This window comes from Chrysemys picta, chromosome 6 (genome assembly GCF_011386835.1).
Source record: "Chrysemys picta bellii isolate R12L10 chromosome 6, ASM1138683v2, whole genome shotgun sequence".
NCBI lineage: Eukaryota > Metazoa > Chordata > Testudines > Emydidae > Chrysemys > Chrysemys picta.
In genome coordinates, this window is record NC_088796.1 from 120,636,109 (window position 1) to 120,660,181 (window position 24,073).

The 24,073-nt window shown below is 50.6% G+C and overlaps 2 protein-coding genes and 1 long non-coding RNA gene across 6 annotated transcripts in view; 1 reads left to right on the plus strand and 2 right to left on the minus strand.

The window, feature by feature from the left end:
* The window catches only part of LOC122173730 (uncharacterized), a 39,657-nt gene extending 26,732 nt beyond the window's left edge, over positions 1 to 12,925 (plus strand). The window contains exon 2 of the long non-coding RNA XR_006174458.2: positions 10,717 to 12,925. This is a non-coding gene — a long non-coding RNA (uncharacterized LOC122173730). The remainder of the gene's footprint in view (positions 1 to 10,716) is intronic.
* Positions 1 to 22,809, minus strand: PGAP4 (post-GPI attachment to proteins GalNAc transferase 4). 4 transcript variants are annotated; one of them, XM_065549742.1, is made up of 3 exons: positions 20,281 to 20,571; positions 17,359 to 17,393; positions 1 to 3,884 (listed from the first exon to the last, which is right to left on the minus strand). In XM_065549742.1, the coding sequence occupies exon 3, from the start codon at positions 3,757 to 3,759 to the stop codon at positions 2,572 to 2,574; it is 1,188 nt and encodes a 395-aa protein (XP_065405814.1). In that variant the 5' UTR covers positions 3,760 to 3,884; positions 17,359 to 17,393; positions 20,281 to 20,571; the 3' UTR covers positions 1 to 2,571. The 4 variants fall into 4 exon arrangements, with proteins under 4 accessions (XP_065405814.1, XP_042706338.2, XP_005292201.2 ...); XM_042850404.2 differs by lacking the exons at positions 17,359 to 17,393; positions 20,281 to 20,571 and adding an exon at positions 22,688 to 22,809; XM_005292144.5 differs by lacking the exon at positions 17,359 to 17,393 and having other exon boundaries at positions 20,281 to 20,567.
* On the minus strand, positions 7,669 to 9,540 carry LOC135972290 (zinc finger and SCAN domain-containing protein 20-like). The gene is made up of 2 exons (XM_065549743.1): positions 8,967 to 9,540; positions 7,669 to 8,306 (listed from the first exon to the last, which is right to left on the minus strand). Exons 1-2 carry the CDS (start codon positions 9,355 to 9,357, stop codon positions 8,284 to 8,286), a joined length of 414 nt encoding a protein of 137 aa, XP_065405815.1. The 5' UTR covers positions 9,358 to 9,540; the 3' UTR covers positions 7,669 to 8,283.
* Positions 22,810 to 24,073: the final 1,264 nt, after the last annotated feature.

Sequence of the window (24,073 nt, forward strand, 5' to 3'; positions counted from 1 at the left end):
TCATTTCCCACACCAGAACATTTATTAACTGAGCATTATCACTTGGTTCTTTCTCTCTCTCTTTTTTAAGCCAAACAATTTGTAACGCCTTGCTGTGGGCTTTTTTTTTTGCACTAACATGAACAACCAAGCACCAAAAAATGGGGTGTTGTTCTGGATCCATACAGTACAAAGATTAAAAAACAAACGCCACATCTGAAACATTCAACACTCAAGGCAGCATAAATAGATAGTCACCTTTCCCTCTATGTGCCCAGGCACTTAGTGGAATAAATTCACAATGACCCCCAAATTCTACAACCTGACAAAGAACAACACTACCGAGAAGATATTTGTGTGTGTGGCTCTCTGCGAGGGAGACACGGAGAAGCCAGATACCAGCTGCACTCAGTCTGGGAACAGGTTTCAGCATCTGTCCTGATAGATGCTGGTGACTGCTGTGTCGAAATAAAATGTAATGTTTTGTCAGCTCTTATAGTCCATGCCCTTGTGCATGCAAGGCAAGGCACGCCCTTGTGCAAACAACAGGGATCCTCTAAAAGAATCCCAGCTGATCTAGCAAGAGGCAAAGTTCAGGTGCTTGAGCTGGCATTGTTCTGTGCTCTAGTGACACCCTGTGACTGACTGCCTATCTCCTTTGTGCTGAGCACTTTACAAGTCAGTTACCCCTCACAGCCTGAAAATGAACTATAGCCCACGAAAGCTTATGCCCAAATAAATGTATTAGTCTCTAAGGTGCCACAAGTACTCCTCGTCGTTTTTGTGTGAAACTTACTTCTTAGGGGGCTTGTGCAAATATTTTCTTTGGTTTCAGTCCACATGGGTTCACACACAGACACACATCTACCCTTACTACTCCTAGTTTTACCATGAGTTCCAGGCTCTGACAAACAAAAGAAAGAAAACTGAAAGTGGAACTCTTTCCCCCCCCAAAACTGTTTCACTTGGTTCATTCTGAAGCCAGGAAAATTTGTGATTTGCACACAGTTTCACCCAAATGCCACTCAAAACTGGGTGTAGGTCTCCTCATATAGCGCCTGGGCCAAAGCACCCTAAAATCGATAAAAAGACTCTCATTGACTGCAATGGGCTGTAGATCAGGGCCATGGGATACAAACCTTTCAAAGGCAGTTTTGAATTTGTAACAATCCCCGAGATCTTATTTTTCATGTGGTTTCGGTTTTCAATGCACCCAGAACAGTTCTGCTAGAAAGCAGCCAACTCTTGGAAACCATCCAAACTCCCCTCCAGTTCAGATCAAAAGATTAGTTATTTAACGTGTCTGTTTAGAAGTGGCCCCTTCAATATGACACATTACTGAAACTTGCTCATCTGACCCTGCCCAGCTATTCATGGTAGGAGTAGTGAACTGTGTCTTCTGCAGCTGTCAGCTATATCTAACTGCAGGCTGAGGCAAGATAAGTGCACTGTGACACCATGCTGCTGCAACTGTTCCTTCACCTTTCCCGTAAATAACATGATCATGCTGGATCATTCATTGGGCTGCCCAAGGCAAACTGGAGCTTCTCCATGCTGCAGGTGGAATCCATGGAAAATCAGGATAGGTGGCAACCTGTCTAGGGCCAGTTTTAAGGGCTTGCACTCAATAAAGCTAATGAGTGAGCTCCCGGTGATACAGGATCAGAGCCTAAATGGGGAATCTGCTCTTCCTCACCTATGAGACGTAGCTGTATGTGCAATCTCAAAGGTTGTTCTGATGGGAGGCTGTGTGGGTGTGTGAGAGTATGTGCATGGGCCAGCGAATCCAAGCCACATACAGTGAGCGGGAGGTTGTTTGGTTTTAGTGTTCTTGGCTCCATAGGGGACCCCAGCTGAAGCAATGGGGAAGCACATGGATCCTCTGCTCCAAGGTGAAAAGAGAGCTTTGGGGGAAGAGGCGTGTTACCCACAAAGGAGAAGACCTGGAGGTGCTGAAGCAGCATGAAACATGTTCCCAGAACTATATGCAGAATGTGGGGTAAGGGGCTCATTATATGCATCGTGCCTCTTGTAAAGATCTCTTCATGTTTTTATTTGAGGAGATGAACAGATCATCGGGGTAAGCTATGGAGAAGGTTGGGGAAACAAGGGCTATTCTCCAGCTCCATATTTCCTCCTAGGTCAGCTTGTGCCTGATGCACTCACCTTGGCTAGCATTTCCAGTGCCTTGAGACCAAGACACATGTGACCACAGGAGTGGCATTGGTCTCAGGTCTGTGATACTAGAGACTGGTTTGTTGGATACTGCTGTAGGAGACACATTCACGTGCAAATGGCGTGTGTGTGTGTGTGTGTTGGGGTCTCCCCCCAAAAATGACTAAGGATAGTAGCAAACCCTCCCCTTCCCTGAAAACCTCCACCCTCCTTTCACTTCTTCATTATAAAATAAATCATGTAGCTACAGGTTTAAGTAAACTTTTTTTTTTAAGTTCCTTTCCCTCCACTAGGTGGCGCTGGTAGTTCTGAGCACAGTTGCAAGTGGCATGACATCTGGAGTCACACCTGATATGTCTGTCCAAGGACAAGGCTCCCTTGGCTCCCAGTCTTTCCATAAAGGCATTTCTTGGTGGGTCACAGTAGCTTAGGGCTGTCATTTGGCCTGAGGCTGGAAAACATCCCCACGTGCCTGACCAGATTGGGCTCTACCACGTAGGCCCTTTCACCCTTGGTGCGCAACAGGGAGTAGAGAGCAGTGTCTTTGGCAAAGCCCCGACGGCAGTGCAGCTCTTGAAGGTAACCCAAGACACGGCGGGCGGAAGGGGCGGAGAACAGCATGGCGGGCGTGCAGCACTCGGTGACCGGCACCACGTTGTAGAGCACAGGGGCCAGCCGGCGCAGCTCCAGCAGGTAGTGGCGACCCACCAGCTCTGCTAGTGCCATGCTGTACAAGGCAAAGAACAGGACAATGGGCCAGGTAAGGCTTGGGCGGCCAGACACCCAGGAGTACAGAAAGCTCAGCAGGGGGCCCAGAAACATGCCCAGGCCGAGCCACTCCAGGATCCTCATGGGCTCTGGGTTGATATAGCGCTGAAGCCGCTCAGGATGGTACAACTTCAGGTAGAGGGCATCTTTGAGGTGTGGCTTTGAGAACCGTGCCAGCAGCAGGTGCTGCAGGACAGGGAATATCTCCTCTTCGGGAACAGCATCGTCTTCCACCAGAAGGACGTACTCTGGACTGTAGGCCAAGAGCGACTGCTCCAGGCAGAAGGCATAGTCTCGCTTCTCCTTCTCAAACTGGTTCACTGCGGCATCGGGGTCTTCCCAGTTTTTGTAGCGGCTGACCATTGCAAAGAAGTTACCCAACAGCCTGGCATCCTGGTGGCTGCCCGGGTCCTGCTCCACGTTACAGAGAAAGACCTGGTGGCTCCGGCAGCGAGGGCCACACTGCTGGAGGAGGCGGTGGAAACGGGAAGCCACCTGTAGGACATAGTGGAACTCATTCCGCCTCTGCACGGTGATGATGGTGATGAGCAGCCATGGTCTGAGGGCCTTGTCGCCTGAGATCTCTGAGGAGTTAGGAGTCCGCAGGTCCTCAAAGTAACGGAGGGCAGTCTGGCCATCCCCCTCGTTCTGCTTCAGGAACTCCTGGCTCATGGGGTTCAGATGCCAGCGGCGTAAGTAAAAATAGGAGTGGAGGAGCCGGTGGCAAATCAAGGGAGCCAACACGCCAAATGTCACCATAGTTAAGGTAAGGAGCTGAGTAATGGGACTGGAAAACCGGCACCACTTCCCATAGAGCCGCAGTCCTCGGAGGAGCATGGCTGCTGGATACAGGGTGTGGCCTCCCTGTGCTCATGCCCCAATTCATTCACTCCTCTGCTTCTGCTCGGAGTAGCAAGCCATCAGTGGTGCAACATAAGTGAGGCCCAACCAATGCAGCCGACCTACAGGGAAAGAAGGAAACATTTAAAAACATGCACAAATCCACCAGTATCAAAGGAAGAACTTCCAGACCTAACAATCTGGTGAGAGCAAAAATCTGTGATGAGCTCATGGGGAAATGAATGCCATGCCACTGAAGCAGCAGTGGGAAAAGGTCCCTGGCCATCATGCTCAATGGGTCCCATACTGGGACAGCATAAGAAATAATAGGGTGACTTATGAAGGAGTCCAGGGATCCTTCCTAAGTCGCTGAGCTCACTGGGGCTATTACATCACACACAATGGCCAGAGAGTCCCATGAGATTGCTGGGGACTCTGATCTTGTTAGTAACATTATTATTATAGAAGCACGTAGAGGCCCCAACTTAGATTGGGACCCTACTGTATTGGGTGCTGTACATATACCTGTGTCTGCCTCAAAGAGCTTGCAATCTAAGTAGACAACTCAGACTCAGTGGAAGAATGTATTATTAACCCTATTGTCTAGATGAGGAACTGAGGCATGGAGAAATTACATGACTTGGTCAAGGTCACCCAGTGAGCGTGTGGCAGAGCCAAGATCTAAACCCAAATCTCCAGAGTCCCAGCCCAGTGCCATAACTAGAAGATCATACTTCCAGTCCAGATAGAAACATGTACTTCTCTTCTGTAGCTCATGATTTCACAAGTATTCTTTGCTTCTCTGGGGTGCTGTGCGGCTTAATGCATTGTGGAGTCTGATGGCAGTAAATGAATGTCTGAACCAGGCTCAGGCACATAACCATGAATCTCCCCCTCCTTCTATTAAATAAAGCAATTCCAATCCCCTACTCCCAGGTTGCTCCCTCTTTCTGGACTACTTTAAAGAGGCAGATCAAGTCTCTCAAGCTGTGTCTACATTACAGCCCTTATAGCGGCACAGCTGTACCGCTGCAGCTGCGCCACTGTACGGTGTCCCGTGGAGCCGCTCTACACCGGCGGGAGAGAGCTCTTCCATTGGCATAATTAAACCACCCCAATGAATGGCGGCGGCTATGTCAGCAGGGGAACATCTCCCGCCAATACAGTGCTGTGCACACCGGCACTTTTGGTGGCAAAACTTATGTCAATCAGGGAGAAAAAGTTTTAGTGACAAAGTGCTAGTATAGACAAAGACTCAGGAGCAACTGGATGTATCTTCTGATTGAACAGTTAACTCAGATTTAGAATTAAGAGTTTGCATTAAACATTTGAATTAAAAGATGAACCAATCAACCCCCTCTAACTTCCTAAAAGTTAGTATTTGTCCATCTACTCTGCCCCACTCTTCTGGGCTGCCACTAGCCCACTCTTAACAGTCTCAATGCACCTAGTTTACACAAAGTTAGTGCAACCTTTGGGTGGGCTATAGTTCACTTCATTGCCCTTCTCCAGTGCCTAAAAAACTCCAACTCCCATAGAAAAGTAGCTGGAGACCCAGAGTTTAGGCTCTAAGGATTTTCAGCAAGGATTGCACAGGGTCAACCTCCCCACATTCAACTCCCAAAAGGAAGTAAAGAAATGAATTAAATAAATAACTTTATCAAATCTTATGATAAAGAAACAATCTAATTTTTACAGCATGACATGGCTATTTTATAATCCACAGACATTCCCTTCAGTTATACATAAACATAAATAAAGAAAACAAATTTCTCCTGGCTCAGCTTCTCCCAACTCACCCAGGGCACATGTTGGCCTTTTGTAAAGCAGTTGCCCTGACTGCTCCCCCTCACGGAGTCTGACCCCAGCAACAGGGAACCTATTGGAGCAGACCTAACACTACCGTCCCCACTCAATTCCAGAAGCTTCTGGATGTGGAGTGCTTAATCTGCCTAGCAACAGTGACCCAGACACAATTCAATCCTACCTTCCCACAGTGGGTCTCTTAAGGAGATATCTCCCTATTAGGCACATGGGTTACATTAGCACATGTAGCTGCTCAGTGGGTAGCAGTAATATTCCTTTCTAATTGCCCTTTTGACCCTTCTTTATACTTTCCTTCTCTGTCCTTTAACTGGCTTTCCTTCTCCCATACTCTTCTCTTTGGCCTTGGCTACACTTGCAGATGTACAGCGCTGTGAGTTAAACCTGACTTCGTGCAGCTGAGTAGGGAAAGCGCTGCAGTCTGTCCACACTGACAGCTGCCCAGCGCACTGTTGTGGCCATATTTGCGGCAACTGCAGCGCTATTGGGAGCGGTGCATTATGGGCAGCTATCCCACAGAGCACCTTTTCCCATTCTGGCGCCATGGGTTGTGGGAAGGGGGCGTGGGTGTGGGGGATTCTGGGTCCTGTCCCAATGCCCCGTGATGCATCGCTTCGCATCCCAGAAATCCCTTTATTTCCGTCCACTTTTGGCGCCATCTTTCAACGGTTTCTGTGCAGCGCGATCTGTCTGCGGGAAATAGAGTCCGAACTGCTGAGGCGTATGCTGACGAGTCTCGCCAGCACGTCACGTTTGGCTGTCGAACTATTCCTTAAGATCCAAAGTGACAGTGAGCATAAGGAGTCCGACGATGCTATCGAGCCACGTAACGCGTACGACACGAAATTGCTTGTGGCATTCATGGACATGCTCAGCACCGTGGAACGCCGCTTTTGGGCTCGGGAAACAAGCACCGAGTGGTGGGATCCCATAATCATGGAAGTCTGGGATGAGGAGCAGTGGCTGCAGAACTTTCGGATGAGAAAAGCCACTTTCATGGGACTGTGTGAGGAGCTTGCCCCCACCCTGCGGCGCAAGGACACGAGATTGAGAGCTGCCCTGCCAGTGGAGAAGCGGGTGGCTATTGCAATCTGGAAGCTGGCAACTCCAGACAGCTACTGGTTGGTCGCAAACCAGTTTGGAGTGGGAAAGTCGACCGTTGGAATCGCGTTGATGCAAGTTTGCAAGGTCATTAATCGCATCCTACTCAGAAGAACCATGACTCTGGGTAACGTGCAGGAAATAGTGGATGGCTTTGCACAAATGGGGTTCCCTAACTGTGGAGTGGCGATAGATGGGATGCACATTCCTATTCTGGCACCACCCCACCTAGGATCCGAGTATGTTAATCGGAAGGGGTATTTCTCTATGGTTCTCCAGGCGCTTGTGGATCACCGTGGGCATTTCATTGACATTAACACAGGCTGGCCCGGAAAGATGCATGACGCATGCATCTTTCGGAACACTTGGCTGTTCAGGAAGATGCAGGCCGGGACTTTTTTCCCAGAGCGGAAGATCACGGTAGGGGAAGTTGAAATGCCCATTGTGATCCTTGGAGTCCTGCTTACCAGTTAATGCCGTGGCTTATGAAACCCTACACAGGGAACCTTGACAGCAGCAAGGAACGGTTCAACTACAGGCTGAGCTGGTCCTGAATGACTGTGGAGTGTGCCTTTGGCCGTTTAAAGGGCCGCTGGCGCTCTCTGTACGGGAAGCTGGACTTGGCTGAAAACAGCATCCCCGCGGTTATATCCGCGTGCTGTGCCCTCCATAATATTTGTGAAGGGAAGGGTGAAAGCTTCACTCAGGCATGGACCTCCGAGGTTCAACACCTGGAGGCTGAATTTGCACAGCCAGAGAGCAGGACTATTACAGGGGCCCAGTGCGGGGCTGCAAGGATTAGGGAGGCCTTGAGGGAGCAATTTGAGGCTGAAAAGCAGCAGTGATATCTGGTGCCCTGTACGGGAGTGAAGTGCAGTAGTTCCAATTTTTAGGAATCAGTGTCTGCTAAGCAGACAAGCAGACTTGCAGGGCCTGGTTATGGGCTCAGGAGTCTTTTACTTTATGCAATAATAAAGAATGTTTTCAAAGCCAAATAATCCATTTATTGAAAAGAAAAAAAAATTATTTATTGAAAAGAAACAAGGAGGTGGAGTGGGGAACAGTACAATCACAGATTCGCGCATGTCCTGTCTGGTGTGCTGTGCAGTGAGTGCTGAACTTCAGGACAGCTATACTGCACGGTGATGGGAGTTGAGTGGAGAGGGTAAGGGTCGTGGTTTTCAGGGCTGGGTGGTGAAGGCAGCGGGTGGCGTGAAGAACACGGAAGTTGGGGAAAGTGGGTTGCAGGTGACAGTGGGGCACAATGGAAAGAGTTTTGAGACAAGGGCTGTGGGGGGGGTGGCGGCGTTTGCGTTACTGCTCCTCTTTCTGCATGGCTACCAGCTCCTGGATAGCATCTGCTTGGCGCTCTAGGATGCTTATGAGCCTATCAGTGCTTTGCTGCCGGTGCGCGGTGCTTTGTCGCCGGTGCGCTGCGTTTTCCTGGCGGATCCTGCTTTCTCTCTCCCTCCAGTCCTGTGCTTTCTCATTCTCTTTAATAGATTGCCGCATCACTTCTTGCAGCATGTCTTCTTTGCTTTTTCGCAGTCTCTTCCTGAGTCTTTGCAGTCTCTGAGCAGGCGATAAGAGGGACAGCTAAGATCTCAAGGTTGATGCAGCTGTATAGGCAAAATGTAACATTTAACAGAGGCAGCATTGTTTATACCAGACAGAGTAATGATTCCCCCCGCACTTAAGGAGTAGAAAACACACAGGGTCTACACAATAGCATAATTTTCCCGTCCGAAACAGAGCACACATATCCTACGGGAGCCTCAAAATGATGAGTAAGGGGGACTGATTGTTTCAGGGCTGCACTGTCCTCTGGGTTTCTGTGCCTTGGGGAGAGCCAACAGCTTCACGGGGCACCTACACTGAACATTGTCCCAACATTTTCCACAGGAGTTCGTCCTGGACGATATCTCGCTGCTGAGGGTGACCTGGGAAGCAAGGGAGGGTCTTCTACTGCAATGCGGCTTCCGCCCTGGCCCATATGCAGCTTGCCTGTGTGCAGCAATGGTCCCCCCTTCCCTCGTGGCACAGTGGCACGGACACGTTAGCCTGGCTGGGACAAGGACCATGGTGGCTCTCCCGATAAACCTGCGCAAGCGCATTGCACACGTTCTGGATGAGACATTCGAGGAGATTACCGAGGCCGATTATCACGATGTGATAAACCACATCAATGCACTATTCCGCATCTAGGCATGCATGTCTAACCCTCCTCTCCCAAAGAGCCCGCACTGAAAAATTCCTTCCCGAAAAAAAAAAACGCTTACCGGGAACCTGCTCTTCTGTTTGTCCTCCACCAAGTACTGGCCGCTGCGACTGGCTCCCTTCCTCCTGGCTCGAGAAGAGCTCCTGGCTGCATGGCTCCAGGGATTCCGGGGTGTCTCCATCTGGCCCACCACCATCACTCCCGTTTTCCTCCTCCTCCTCTTCCTCCTCCACCCCCCCTCCCCCCACCGGCTCTGAAGTGTCCATGGTGGTGCTCGGAGTGAAGGTGGGGTTAACCCTAAGTATCGCATCCAGCTCTCTGTAGAATCGGCAGGTCGCGGGGGGAGCATCCGAGCGTCCATTTGCGTTACAGGCTTTGCGGTAGGCACTCCGCAGCTCCTTCACTTTAATCCTGCACTGCAGGGCGTCCCGGTCATGGCCCCTTTCCATCATGTCCTTTGATACCTTCCCGAAGGTATCATAATTCCTACGGCTGGAGCGCAGCTGGGACTGGACAGCTTCCTCCCCCCAAACACTGATGAGGTCCAGCAACTCGCCATTGCTCCATGCTGGGGCTCGCTTGGCGCATGGAGGCACGGTCACCTGGAAAGATTCGCTGATAGCACTCCACACCACGCCGGGCTGAGCAAACAGGAAGGGGATTTTTAAAATTCCCGGGGAATGTAAAGGGTGGGTCACATGGTTGGTTACCTGAGGCCAGGGCAGTAGAGTTTGAACTGATGACCAGAGTGGCTAGAACAGGCATTGTGGGATACTGCCGAATAATTCTGGAGGCCATTCACAGCGCATTGGGCGGCCACACCGGCGCCGCAGCGCTGCAGCGGCAGCGCAATACTTGCTATTCCTCTCGGAGAGGTGGAGTACATGCAGCGCTGCAACCACGGAGATACAGCGCTGCAAATGCCTTGCCAGTGTGGACGGGGAATGAGTTACAGCGCTGGGGGAGCCTTTACAGCGCTGTAACTCGCAAGTGTAGCCAAGGCCTTTGACTCTGCATTTTTTCTGCTTCCTGTTAGCCTAATTCTTGTACCACAGCTCTCTTCTCCGGTGGAGGACTTCCTGCTGGGGCTGCTGCACTGTTCGCTATCTTCTCCTCTCACCTATTGTTAAATCTCAGTTAACCTCCCAGGTCTAACTTCTGTTACTCACCCTCTTGCCATGTGATGTAACTAATGTTCTGTTTGAGGCTTGATGCTGGGGGCTCTTTTGCACCCTCCCGTTAATCCTCGTTTGCTCCGGCCCTGCTGTGAGATGCTAGAGGAGCACTGGTTTCATGGTCATCTAACTCCCCATCACAGACAGGCTATGATACCAGTTTCCATACACACTGATCTTCCTCTTTCCTCCTGGGGATGGGCACCAGAATCTTGGAGACTGAATGATTTTGCCCAGGAAGCATCAGTGCCCTGTGAGCAGCAGAAGGTGCTAGCTAAAATTTGATGCATAGTTTTGGAGGAGAGGAAACAGGGCTTGGTAGCATTTGCCCACCCCAGAAGAGAGTGGGGTTAGAGGTGGGGATGCTGTCTGCCAGAAAGTCTGACTGGGATCAGTCAGTCGCTATAGGGATGGGTCAGTCGTTATTGAGCACACAACGGGCCTAATTCTGGGGCCATGTTGTGACTCCAGCCAGCGCAATAGTCACTGGATTTGCAGTGTTTACTGTGAAGATGGTTACTTCCTGCAGCATGAGCAGCACTTTGACATCCTTAGATGAAAGGCCTTATATTGGTAGAAGTACAAAATATGATGGATTTATCCCACCTCTGTTTGTTTTCTCTGGCTTTGTTTCAGACCATGCTCCTTCTCGCTGCAGGATAGTAAAGAACTTCTGGCTAGACAATGACATTACAGTGCTGTGTCACTCCATAACTCGTGACAGTGCATGGACCTGCATGGACTCTGGCTGATTTCTGCATTGGCGGTTCTTCCCTTCTCTGATAACCAGGTTTTGTTTTATGTATAACCTATTGTGTTGAATGTATGAGCTTTGCAAGAGTATTAGAGCAGAGAATTGTACTCTGCATATGGGCCCAGGGTCCTCAGGACTCAGGGCAAGTGGACCTGAAGGCCCAAGGACACTAGGGACTTGAGGTCCACTTCTGAAGTGATCTTAGGCTAATTTGGTGAATGTACTGCCCCTGCTCCTCAGTTTGTCAGGCGCAGTGGTGAAAGGAGCACTTGCATGAAGGGCCGGATGCTGCAAAGCCTCACTCGCACAAGTACATGGGTGAGGGCCCATTGATATCAGCAGGGCTGCTTGTGTCTGTAAGGCCCTGCAGGATCAGGACCCGCATCTGTGGGTGGGGAGCACAATCAATGGTGGCATTAACATTCTCAGAGTAGAAGGAGGAAATCAGGCTCCCTCCAGCGAACAAACTGGAAGCCAGCGCTGGAGGAGCTGTGGACCCGCAGCAAGCTGTTCTGGCTCTGTAGTTTTCAGGAACACGTACTTGGGTGCTAGGAAATCCCTGTCTGAGCAGGTCCCTGCCCCCAAAGATGAGCATTATCTGAGGGTGGCGTGTCTGAAGCAGGGAAGAGCAGGAAGTGGATGCCACCTATTCTTTACACACCCTTCAGGAGAGGCATCTTTGAACTATTTGGGAGGGAGAGGAATGCAGGACTGGCTGCCAGCTCAACAGATGCTTGGATGGAACACAGTGTGGTGAATCAGAGGTACCCTGACACCTGTGCCCTTGCATAGGGTCTCGCGGTCTTGGATCCTTGCTATGCACACACAGCCAGTCATCAGGGTGCCATCCCCAGATCGCTGTACCTGCAGGTCACCCCAGAGATGCTTGCAATTCCCTGTCTTTCTCCTGGCCTGGAAAGTTGTGTTGTGGCTCCATCTACTGACTTCCTGTTCACATAGCAGAAGTAAAAGGGTCACCAAGACATAAACAGGTGAAGGAGGGGAATTACCACAACTTGTGGGACTGGTGCGCAGCCAGATGGGAGCAGAGAGGCGGTTTCCTGGGTATGTAGAGATATGGGGGGGGGAGGGGAACTCAAGTCAAATGGGCCAAGAGAACTAGACCGGCCCCATCATCTCTATAATGGCCTGCCAAAGGCTAGCAGGCCCTTTAAGGAAAGTCAGCCTCAGCCTTGCCTGTTACTTAGCAGTTACCCCCCAGCAGATCCTGATCTGGTGGCTTAATTACCAGTAATGACCCCAGCTGGGAAAGGGTCAGGGAGGACTACGTAGAGAAAGCACTTTGTCAGAAAGGGGAAATCTAGGACAGAGGAGCAATAGAAGTGCCAGCTCTTTAGGAAGAGCCTGGTGAAGGCAAGGTAGAGAGAACCACAGGGAGCAGGAGAGTGTCTAAGAAGCAGGGAGGTCCCTGGTAGAAGTTACCAGAGTCCCCAGGAAGGGGAGGAAGTGGGGAAAAAAAGCCTAGGAGGTAGTGCAGAGTCAAAGAAGCAAAGAAATAACTCTGCAGTGCCCAGGAGCTGGGGTGAAAAGCAGAGAACCTCAATACAGCTTGAGAGGGACAGAAGGAGCTCTGTGTGGGTGTTGGTGTGGATTCTTTAGCTGGAAAGAGACAGAACTGCAAAGAGAGGACATGGCTGGAAGGCTGGGCCATGAAAGATGAAGACAGAAACAGGCCATTGCAGAGCCAAAGAAGTGGTCAACTGGGATGCTAGAAATGGACGCTCTCTGCCCCCCCCCCCCTCCAAAAAAAAGCCAGGGGGCGCGACAATGGTGAGTGGAACTGCTTAAACGGCCAGATCCCACAGGTCAGGGTTGTTGGAGTCCGCACTTTTTAGAGATTGGTTCTGGTCCCACTCTCGGGCATTAACCTGGATGTAGACTCTCGTTTCAGGCTCTTCTCTACTTATTAGAATACTTCATATTTTGGCATTACCCCCATTTTTCAGATGTGTTATCAATGTTCTCACTGAAATACTCATTTTACAGTTCTCTATGTAATCTCCCTTAAGATTTTAGTGATATTTGTGGTGGACTTTAAATGCATTTTCAGTAAAATATTTATCCAGGGCATGACTGGATTTTGTAATTTTTTTAAACCCTCCCCCTCGTACAATGGCTGTATGTTTTTGTTGTAACAGTGTAAATGCTTTCAACTGATACTACTCTCATAAAGCTCTACAGGTGTGTGTATATTAGTTTCAGCTTATGATAGATTTCTTGTCTGAACGCTTAGCTGAAAAATATAACTTGACCTTCCTCGCTTTTTTAGGGACCATCAGCCCCATGACTCAACATCCTTCCAGAGATGTGGCACTGCGTACAAATCAAATCCCCTTCCCGTATTTATCGTATCCCCATTTACTCTGAACTACATTGTGCCACTCAGGCACAGCCTGAAGTCAGGGGGGAGTAAAGCTTCCACACTGCCCCCGTGGTAGCTCAGAGACACCCTGCCTAGCAGGACGGCGGTTGTGCTGGGGGTGGAGGAAGGAAGACATATGTAACACCCCTCTTCAGGGTGCACTGTATTCTCCTCTGTATTGGTGTGGAGGGGTGGACAGCCATGGTTCCTCCGCCTCCACACCTGCTCCGTGGGGAGCCCACGTATAGTCACCACAACAGAGGGATTCCTTACTTCCCCACTACGTGCTCATGTAAAACACAGCCACAATCTAGTCCTTTACCATTAAATGGCACCTTGGGTAATCCCACTCTGCCACCCTAAAATTTGTTCACTGGAAAAGCTATTCTTCCATTCCCCTCCTACCATAACAAAACCTGTACTCCAAAGTCACTGCTTTAGAGTTCCACCTGAAAGTGACCACACTTCCTGATGAGCTCTCTTTGGGAACCATATTGTTACTTCTTTTTGACCCAAGCGGCTAGCCAAAGTTTGGGGCCCTGGGCATGTTCCAGGTAGGAGCAGAAATTGGTGACAGACTGGTATTTCTCTGATGCAGTTTTGTTTATTTACACAGAATGTACAGAGTCCTGTGTCTCTGAACACAGTAGGAATCAAATAGTAAGAAACAACTTTTTGATAACAGGACCAAGAATAATCTTCTCTGCCTGTGCTCCTGACCCAAAAACCTGTCCTCATCCTTCTTCCAGGGTCAGACTCTGCTTTCAGCTGCTCCTTCTGCCGGTCTCTCCTAGTTTATTTTCTGTTCTGCCTACACATATGCCCACATGCAAACCGCCCCAAAACAATATTCAGCAAAAGCTCCTGAGTGGGTTCACATACACTAAAAACTCAGAGTTACGTATACCTTGGGAATGGAGGTTGTTTGTAACTCTGAACAAAACATTATGGTTCTTTCAAAAGTTTACAACTGAACATTGTCTTAATTCAGCTTTGAAACTTTACTATGCAGAAGAAAACCATCTTAATTTAAATGAAACAAGCACAGAAAGTTTCCTTACCTTGTCAAATCTTTTTTTTAAAACTTTTCCCCCTTTTTTTTTTAGCAGTTTACATTTAACACAGTACTGTACTGCATTTGGGTTTTTTTGTTTTGTTCTTTGTGGGTTGTTTGTTTTGTTTTTTGTCATTGCTACTGTCCAAACGAGGTGTGTGGTTGACCGGTCACTTTGTAATTCTGGTGTTCATAACTCTGAGGTTCTACTGTACTCCTTTTGTCTTAGGTGAGGGCTTTTCCTTACTGTTATGTTAATTGAAGGCTATGTTCACACCTATCAAACTTAGGCCTTGGCTACACTGGCAATTCACAGCGCTGCACTTGCTGCGCTCAGGGGTGTGAAAAAACACCCCTCCCCCCCCCCCCCCGAGCGCAGCGAGTGCAGCGCTGTAAAGCGCCAGTGTAATCAGCACCTGCAGCGCTGCACGCTCGCTCGCAGCGCTGCAAGCTATTCCCCTCGGAGAGGTGGAGTACAGTACGCGGCGCGACTACACACGGATTCACAGCGCTGCCGCTCCAGGCAGGGCGGTAAGGGAGCAGGGGGCGTTAGATAGCGGGCAGGGAAGTTCAGGGTGGTGGTGGTCAGGGGAAGTGGGTGGATAGGGGTTGGGATGGTCAGAGGGCAGGGAACGGGGGTGTTGAATGGGGGCGGGGGGTGGGGGTTCAGTCAGGAAAGAGGGAAGGTTGGATGGGGTGGTGGATGGTCCGGGGGCTGTCAGGGGACAGGGAGCGGGGGGGTTGGATGGGACAGGAGTCCTGGGAGGGCCCCCCCCCATCAGGGGACAGGGGGGATGGATGGGGCAAGAGTCCTGGGGGGGCCGTCAGGGGGCGAGAAGCAGGAGGGGTTGGATACGGGGCGGGACCGGGCCATGCCTGGCTGTTTGGGGAGGCCCAGCCTCCCCTAACTGGCCCTCCATATAATTTTGGAAATCGGATGTGGCCCTAGGCCAAAAAGTTTGCCCGCCCCTGAGCTAGGTATATTACAGGGGTTTCAAGTTCTGCTGGAGCCTCGGGTCTTAAGCATTGCTAGAGACAAGATACTGGACTATGAGGACTACTAGTCTGACCTAGTATAGCAACTCCCACCCTAAATTCCGATTGGCTGGAGATTAGTCGGGAGAGATCATTTTCGGGCCAGATTTTCTGAAGAGCTCAGCACCCAATTGCTCCCACTCAGACTCATAGACTGATAGACTTTAAGGTCAGAAGGGACCATTATGATCATCTGGTCTGACCCCCTGCATGCTGCAGGCCACAAAACCGTCCCTACCCCTTCCCTTGACTCTGCTGTTGAAGTCCCCAAATCCTGTGTTTTAGTGACTTCAATTGGCAGAGAACCCTCCTGCTAGCGATCCCTGCCCCATGCTGTGGAGGAAGGCGAAAAACCTCCAGGGCCTCAGCCAATCTACCCTGGAGGAAAATTCCTTCCCGACCCCAAATATGGCGATCAGTAAGACCCCGAGCATGTAGGCAAGAGTCTCCAGCCTGACCCCTGTTAGCTATTATACTATTTACCTGCCATTGCTTGGTATTCCTTTGCTAATATGTTTTACTATTAAACCATTCCCTCCATAAACTTATCTAACTTAATCTTAAAACCAGACAGGTCCCTCGCCCCCACCGTTTCCCTCGGAAGGCCGTTCCAATATTTCACCCCTCTGACGGTCAGAAACCTTCATCTAATTTCAAGCCTGAACTTCCCCACGGCCAGTTTATATCCATTCGTTCTCGTGTCCACATTAGTACTAAGCTGGAATAATTCCTCTCCCTCCCTTGTATTTATCCCTCTGATATATTTAAAGAGAGCAATCATATCCCCCCTCAGCCTTCGTTTTGTCAGACTAAACAACCCGAGCTCCTCTAGTCTCCTTTCATACGACAGGTTTTCCATTCCTCTGATCATCCTAGTGGCCCTTCTCTGCACCCATTCCAGTTTGAGTTCATCTTTTTTAAACATGGGAGACCAGAACTGCACACAGTACTCCAAATGAGGTCTCACCAGCGCCTTATACAACGGAAGCAGCACCTCCTTATCCCTACTAGATATACCTCGCCTAATGCATCCCAAGACCGCATTGGCTTTTTTCACCACCACGTCACATTGTCGACTCCTAGTCATCACTGAGAGTAATGGGATCTGTTGGGTGCTGAGCACTCGTGAAAAATCTGGCCATTTAATTTAGATGCCTAAGTGACAACTGAGCTGTTCTAACAAATTAGGCCTTCACTGCAAAACTCTATTTACAAATACAAGAACTAAAATATCTCTGAGGCAATAGCACTCTATCTTAGCTAGAGACTGGTCAGTTAAATGTGGCTTGTGAATGTGACAGCGGATAGCAGTCACTGCTCTCTGGCCCTCATCATCCACTTCAACCAGCCTTGAAAATGGTTGTCATGCTGATGTAGACAAACCTAAAGCATGACTGACCCCTGCTAGAGTTAGCAATTAGCCGGGCTGGCTTATGGCAGGTGTTGAACTTGCTTGGCTTAGTCTGCAACAGTGGGACAGTCATTTCCCACACCAGTCAGAAAGAGCCATGCTTTGTCCAAGCTGGTTTGTTTCTTAGCCTAGACAAGTGCGTGAAGACTGACGGAGAAGAATTAAACCTTGTTTACCTCTATTTGAACAGGCTTACTGAAAGAGAGTAGCGAAAAAGGAAGGAGAAACCAGAGTCGAGCTGTTAAATAAGTGAGAGTAAATGGGTATGGTAGCCAGAGGTTACCCTTACAATTTGCCCTGAGTAAAGTATGCCATCCCAGGAGCAGACCAACCACCGAATTATGACTCGGTTATAATTCCTTCCCTGTTACCGCCATTGCTTCAGGGGTGAAATTAATCTGCTTTGCTCTTGGCCAAAAAGCTCCTCCATGCTGGCTTAGCTCTGCTGATTAGCACGTTGGAGGCAGTGGGGTTCTGACTCTCCGTCCCCAAGGGGTGGGGCTCCAGCTCTCAGTGCCCCATAATGCCCCACTTCAGTCTGTGTAAATGCACCTGGTGAGGATGCATCCTGCCAACAGAAGGAGCATAGTGTGGACACGAAGAGCAGATTCAATTACTGCGGTGGCTGTAGGTCGACCTACCTTAAGTCGACTTAATTTTGTAATGTAGATATGTCCTGCATAAAAAGAATACAAGGACTTTTCATTAGAAATAGGCTGGGAACTTCCCCAAGACTGGAACATGGGGGTTGATTTGGGCTCATCTCTCTTTTAATATAAATACAGATGCGCATTTTATTCTCAAATCACATATAGATGCCCTCGTATCATTTGCTCTGCACTACAGGAATTTCAGACCTACAGGTGGTTTCCTCTCCCTGGTGTCATCATCATTTGTATGATGTAGCAACTAGAGGCCCTGACTGAGATCGGAGCCCCCTTGTACTAGGCACTGTACATAAATATAGGAAGATACAAGCCCTGCCCTGAAGAGCTTCCTGCCTAAATAGACAAAACCTGACAGACAAAAGGTAGGAAGGGAATCAGAAGGGTGTAGAGGGGAAGTGACTTGTCCAGGATCACACAAGGTGAGGAGCTGTTCCTACCACCCTGCACCCCGGGCATTTAACACTCATTACTAGCAAAACCTCTGCATTAGCCACATGCCTGGCAGTACAGCTCCCCATTCCCTTGCCTTGAGTGGTTGCGCTGGGGGGCAAAACAGTAGAATGGAGTAATCACTGCACCGCTCAGGAAATGCTGCACCCAGCGGTGAAAGTAAGATAAAGGACTTACTGGTACGCCGGAGTCCTGAGCAGGGGTGTGGCCTCAACCGGAAGAGGCGGAGCCTTTAAAATCAAGATTTAAAGGCCCCAGGGCTCCGGCTGCGGCTGGGAGCCTCGGGGCCTTTAAATCACCCCCAGAGCTACCAGCTGCAGAGGCTGCTGGGAGCCCCGGGGCCAGGGCCGGCTCCAGGGTTTTGGCCGCCCCAAACAGCCAAAAATAAATAAATAAATAAAAAGCAGCCGCAATCGCGATCTGCGGCAGCAATTCGGCGGGAGGTCCTTCGCTCCGAGCAGGAGTGACGGACCGTCTGCCGAATTGCCACCGAATAGCTGGACGTGCCGCCCCTCTCCGGAGTGGCCGCCCCAAGCACCTGCTTGCCAGGCTGGTGCCTGGAGCCGGCCCTGCCCAGGGCCCAGGAGCGATTTAAAGGGCCCAGGGCTCTGGCCGCCGCTACGGCGGTGGGGAGCCCCGGGCCCTTTAAATCGCCGCCCGAGCCCCGTTGCCTGAGCCATGGGGTAGCAGCAGCAGGGCTCCAGTGGTGATTTAAAGGGCCGGGGCTCCCTGCAGCGGCAGGAGTCCCAGGCCCTTTAAATCACTGCCCGAGCCCCGCTGCTGGCGCCCCGGGGTAGCAGCGACAGGGCTCCAGCTGTGATTTAAAGGGTCAGAGGCTCTGGCCACTGCAGGGAGCCCTGGGCCCTTTAAATCGCCAGCCTGGGGAAGCTTACCAGCTTGCTTTCACCTGTGGCTGCACCTTTATTGCCTCTCAGTTATCTAAAAACAGCCTCAGCACACACTTCCTTGTGATCAAAGGCCCTTGCTGATAAGTCTGAAAGTTTCCAGCCAGGACAGATCAGCAGCACAATAAAAATGTAGCAGGTGTGAACCAGAGAATCCAGATTCCAGCCAGTGTTCAGAGGCAAACATTAGTCACTTATTTTGACCAGGACAGTTGAAAATCTTAAGCAGCATTACCTCATTTTCTTTGTACTCAACTCAGAAGGATTCAGAGCTCTGTGAGCAGCCTTTCCCCGAGTATGAAACAAGCTATGTACCACTCCCACCACCCTGCAAGAAGTGACAGCAAATGTGATGCTACTGCCTCTGGGGCAGAGCGCTGATCTATTTAGGCCCATCCCTACAGCTGGTAAGGGAGGGTGAATGGGAAAAATAGAGCAGCTGGAAAATACGTTGTGTGCACACACGTATTTTACACACACCTCATTTGAGAGGCAACAAAGCAGCAGGCTTTGACTAATGGTAAAGGGGACCAGCTTGTTCCCCTGTCCCCCCAGCAAATGCTAGTTGAGGTGTTGAACTGTGCATTTATGGCAGTTCAGAAGTTGTGCCTGAAGCCATCTTCCCAGCGACTTTAGAGAGAGCCATCACCAGTAGTTGTGGTTACAAATACTTCCCTCCCCCCCCACACACACTATTAGGAATATACATAATGTTTTACCATACAATCACTGTGGCTGCAAACTTCCTATGCAACATTTTTTAAACATCTCATATTACAGCCCTTGTTTTTCCCAGTGCTTCCTTCTCCTTCTGGAGGGTTGCCAGGTAGCACGATGTGACCCTCAAGCACTGATCGCTTGGGATTAATGGCAGTTACCTTGGTGATGATGGTCAAAGAGGAGGGAGTGTCAGCTGAGCTGATTCTCACCCTCACCCCTTCCCCTTCTCTCCCAAGGCAACTGAGCCAGGAGCCACAGATGTTATTTAGATGCCAACAGGCAGAAAGCTCCTTGCAGGGATGTTGTCCTAGGAAATTCGGGCTACGTTCACTCAGACTGACATAAGGAATCATTTTGGGAAGCTGTCACTTGCTTCCTTACACCAGATCTTCATTAAATTTTCCTCCAGAAGGCTTGTTCTTCCATGCCCTGACCACTATCCATTTCCCCTGCTTTACACCACTCCTGGCCACCAACCTTCTAGCAAGCACAAAACATCCATCTTGTCCCTGCAGGGGCTTCCAAGCTCCTTTTCCCCTGCCCCAGTGATCAGAACGCACTGCAGTTCATTCCCAGAACGACAGTCCCTCTATATATCTTAATTCAAGGAAAACAGCTCTTTGCAACCATTAAGTTTCTGCCTCCCCCTTCCCCCCCCAACCCTCCACTAATGTCTCCCCCACAGGAACTGTACAGTTGGCAGGAGCAAAATATAATGTTTTCGGACTAGATAGTGCCTTTCAGCTGAGAAATCAATGGTCCTTTGAGATCATTAAGCCTCCTGGCACCCCAGTATAAAAATAACAAAAATCAAACTCACCATAGCAGCAAAAGCCATAACGGAAAAACTGCACAGAAGCTGGGCTGGAAAATACAGGAAGGAGGAATTACCCGTTTTCCCATCTGGATTCTTGCCCAGCATGTAGAGAAGGAAAGAGCTAGTAATCCTGAAAACCAGAGCCGCTGGCTTTATGTAAATCCTGGGTGTCTCCCCTTTCCTTTCCAATGTTCCCTAGCAGCACAATATTCCACCCTCCATGCTTCTTGCCTCTGCTATCCATGTTATCTTGTTGCTCACTTCTCGCCTGCAGTTCCCCTCCTCCTCTCTCTCAGGCCAGGAGGGTGGGGTTAAACAAGGCACCTAAAACCAAACATGTGACCACACAAACAACAAACAGAGAGAGAGAGACCAAAAACGAGAGGGAAAGAAGAGGTGTGAAAGAATGAGAGGAAAAATAACTAGGACAAATGTCAACAAAGCCAAGGACTGAGCTCCTGTTGCAGCTAGACTGGCGGATTTCTGCTATGGTCCATTAACATTGCAGTAGGATTGATGAAATGTTAACCCCTTCACTGTTGGAGACAGCTGCAATTCCCTGTTCTGGCTGGTAATCCAGTCAGATTACCCCCTACTTGCCCTTTTCCTACTCTGGACAGGATTTCATGTACACTGATCATTCCCTGGCTCCTTCCTCCACCTGATCCTTTAATGACATAACCCCGTTGCTCTTCTGTCATGCACCGTGAGACCACTGTATTCTCCAGAATAAATGTCTTTGATTTATGCAGGGTTGTTGTAGCTGTGTCAGTCCGAGGATATTAGAGAGACTGTGTGGGTAGGTAAAATCTTTATTGGACCAACTTCTGTTGGTGAGAGAGACAAGATTTAGGCCTTGTCTTACACTACAGCATTTTATTGATGTAAGTTATGCCAACGTACAGTTGTAATTAAACCGCTGCGGGGGTGGGGTGGGGGGGGTTGTTGTGGGAGTGTATGGGAGAGAGAGAGAAGCAGCATATGTGTTTGGGGGGGAGAGTGAGTGTAATGTAGACAAGGCCTTAAAGCAGTGGTTTTCAAACGATGGGTCGCGACCCAGAACTGGGTCACAGAATGGAAGGAACTGGGTCATGGCGGCTCTGGTCAGCACCACCGACTGGGCCCTTAAAAGTCCTGTTGGGGATGCTGCCTGGCTAAGGCAGGATAGGGCCTGGCAGCTTCCGGGGCGCAGCGCGGTCCACGGTGCCAGGATAGGCGAGAAGCCTGCCTCTGCACCCCGGCTGCATCACTGCCACGAGCCGCTGGAGGTAAGCCCGCACTCCAACCCTCTGCCCCAGCCCTGAGCCCCCCACAAACCCAGAGCCCCTTCCTGCACCCCAACACCTCATCCCTGGCCCCACCTCAGAGCCTGCACCCTCAGCCCAGAGTCCTGATCCCCTCCCACACCCCAACTCCCTGCCCCTGTCCAGAGTCCCCTCCCACACCCTGAACCCCTCATTCTCAGCCCCACCCCGCAGCCCTCAACCCCACACCCCAAACCTCTGCCCCAGCTCTGAGCCCCTCTCACACTCCAAGCCCCTCATCCCCAGCTCCGCTGGGTCATGAGCATCAACAATTTTCTTCAACTGGGTCACCAGAAAAACTTTGAAAACCACTGCCTTAGAATTTACACAGCACTCTTCTTCAGGTCTGGAAAATGTGCGCAGAGTCAGGGGCGGCAGGTTTGTATAATTTGTGGTGGTGCCCAGAATGGGTCCAAGTCGTGGCCTCCCACTCCCAGGGTCTGGGAGGAAGTTTGGGTGCGGTGGAGGGAGGGGTCAGGCTCTGGGAGGGCATTTGGGTGCGGGGTGCAGGATGCAGGCTCCTGGTTGGGCCAGGGGGTTGGGGTGTGGGAGGCGTTGAGGTCTTGGCTGGGGCAGGAAGTTGGGGTGCAGGGAATGGGCTCTGGGAGAGGGTTGGGGTGCAGGGTCTGGCCTGGGGCAGGGTGTGGGGTGCAGGAGGGAGTTTGGGTGTGAGGTCTGGGCTGGGGTGTAGGAGGGGTCTCAGGGCTGGTGTGCAGGGGGGGGAGGGCTCTGGCTGGGGGCATGGGCTCTGGGGTGGGGAGGGGCTGAGGAGTTGTGTGCAGGCAAGCTGCCCCCAGCTGAAGCCAGAGAGGACGACTCCCCCCAGCCCTCCCTCCACTGGCAGTAGCAAGCTCCAGGGGAGGGACCCCTCTCTCCCCCCCACCCCCAGCAGCATGCTCACCCGGCACCATTGTCACTGCATGTGCGCCTAGGGCCCCTCTCAGGTCCAGGAAGCCCCCTTGCCTCCCCTGTGGTGGGTGCAGGGGGGGGCTCCTCCCCTGCTGCTACCCCTCACCATAGCCTCACTGGGGGTGGGGGATGGGGCTGCCCATTGCCCAGCGTGGGGCAGGAGCGGTGGCGGGCGGATCACGGGGTCAGACACTCACCAAAGCCCCAGCAGCTGCTCAGGCGAGTGAGGTCCAGGTGTCTTCCGCCTGGAAATCCCCTGAGCATTGCCTTCCAGTGGTGGCCAAGGGAGGGGCGGGGAGGGCTGCCAATCATGTGTGCACCTCCTCTCTGCCGCAGGTGCAGCAGCTTCCTCAGTCTGCCGCCCACGCTGGTCTTGTGCTGTAGCCTCGCCTTAGGCAGCAGCAGCTGGCAGCGCAGGTGAGGGAGAGCAGCGCAGCCACCCGCTTTCAATCAGGCAGCGACACTCCAGGGGGGCGGCAGGTGGGGGACGCTCCTGGAGCGTAACAGACAGGGCTGGGAGAGAGACCCGGCCCTGAATATTCCTGGAGCCCCGGCCCCTGCGCAGAGTGTCACAGCTAAATACAAGGTGGAACAGATTGTTTAGCATAAATTGTTAACACATATATCAAGAGACCATTCAAGGCCAAGTGGCCTGTTAACACCTCTCCACTCATAAGGGGGAAAGAGGGAGGGGAAAGCAGCTGGGAAGGGCGGGGTTGTTAGTGGGTTATGGTTTGTTGTAATAAGCCATAAATCTAGTGTGTCTATTCAGTCCATGATTTCTAGTGTCTAGCAAAGTTATGAATTTAATCTCCCACACTTGTCTTTTGAAAGTGTTGTGCAGGTTTCCTTTGAGGAGGAGGACTGAGGTCAGATACAGAGGGATCGCTTTGTGAAAAGTGTTCACCCACAGGTGATAGGGTATTTTTGTCTTTTATCAGTTTCCTGTGTGAGCTCATTCAAGAGTCATTGTCTGGTTTCACCCACATAGCTGTTATTGGGGCATTTAGTGAACTGGCTGAGGAGCACCACATGTTGTGATAGGCACGTTTAGGACCCAGAGGTCTTGAAAGGTGTGTTGTTGGGGATGCTGATCATTGGAGATAAATCTGCAGGCTTCGCACCTGTTGTTTTGGCAGGGTCTTATGTTGCTTGGCATTGGTGTGTCCTAAGCTGTAGGGAGCTTGCTTCTGACGATGAGCTTGGAAACCCCCTCCAACCACATGCCCCTAGATGTCACCTACCACCCTACACTGGAAACCATATGGGGTGTCATCAAACAGCTACAATTCATACTCGATGGGGATCCCCTCCTGAAATAAATCTTTCCTGAACCCCCTCTTCTGGCCTTCAAACAACCCCCCCCAACTTCTCCAAGCTCATATTATTTAACAATTTACAGAGTTTTAAGCTACCGTTCCTTTGAAAGATGTGGTAGAAAACAAAGTTCAGTTTTGCTATATCTCAGGTATACCTCTGTGATTCTGTCTCTATAGGGAAATTTCTGCAGAACTCTTTAGTGCTTGATCTAGCACAGAAGAGAATGGCTGTATATTTGGGTTAAATTATTTTCATGCTGCTGG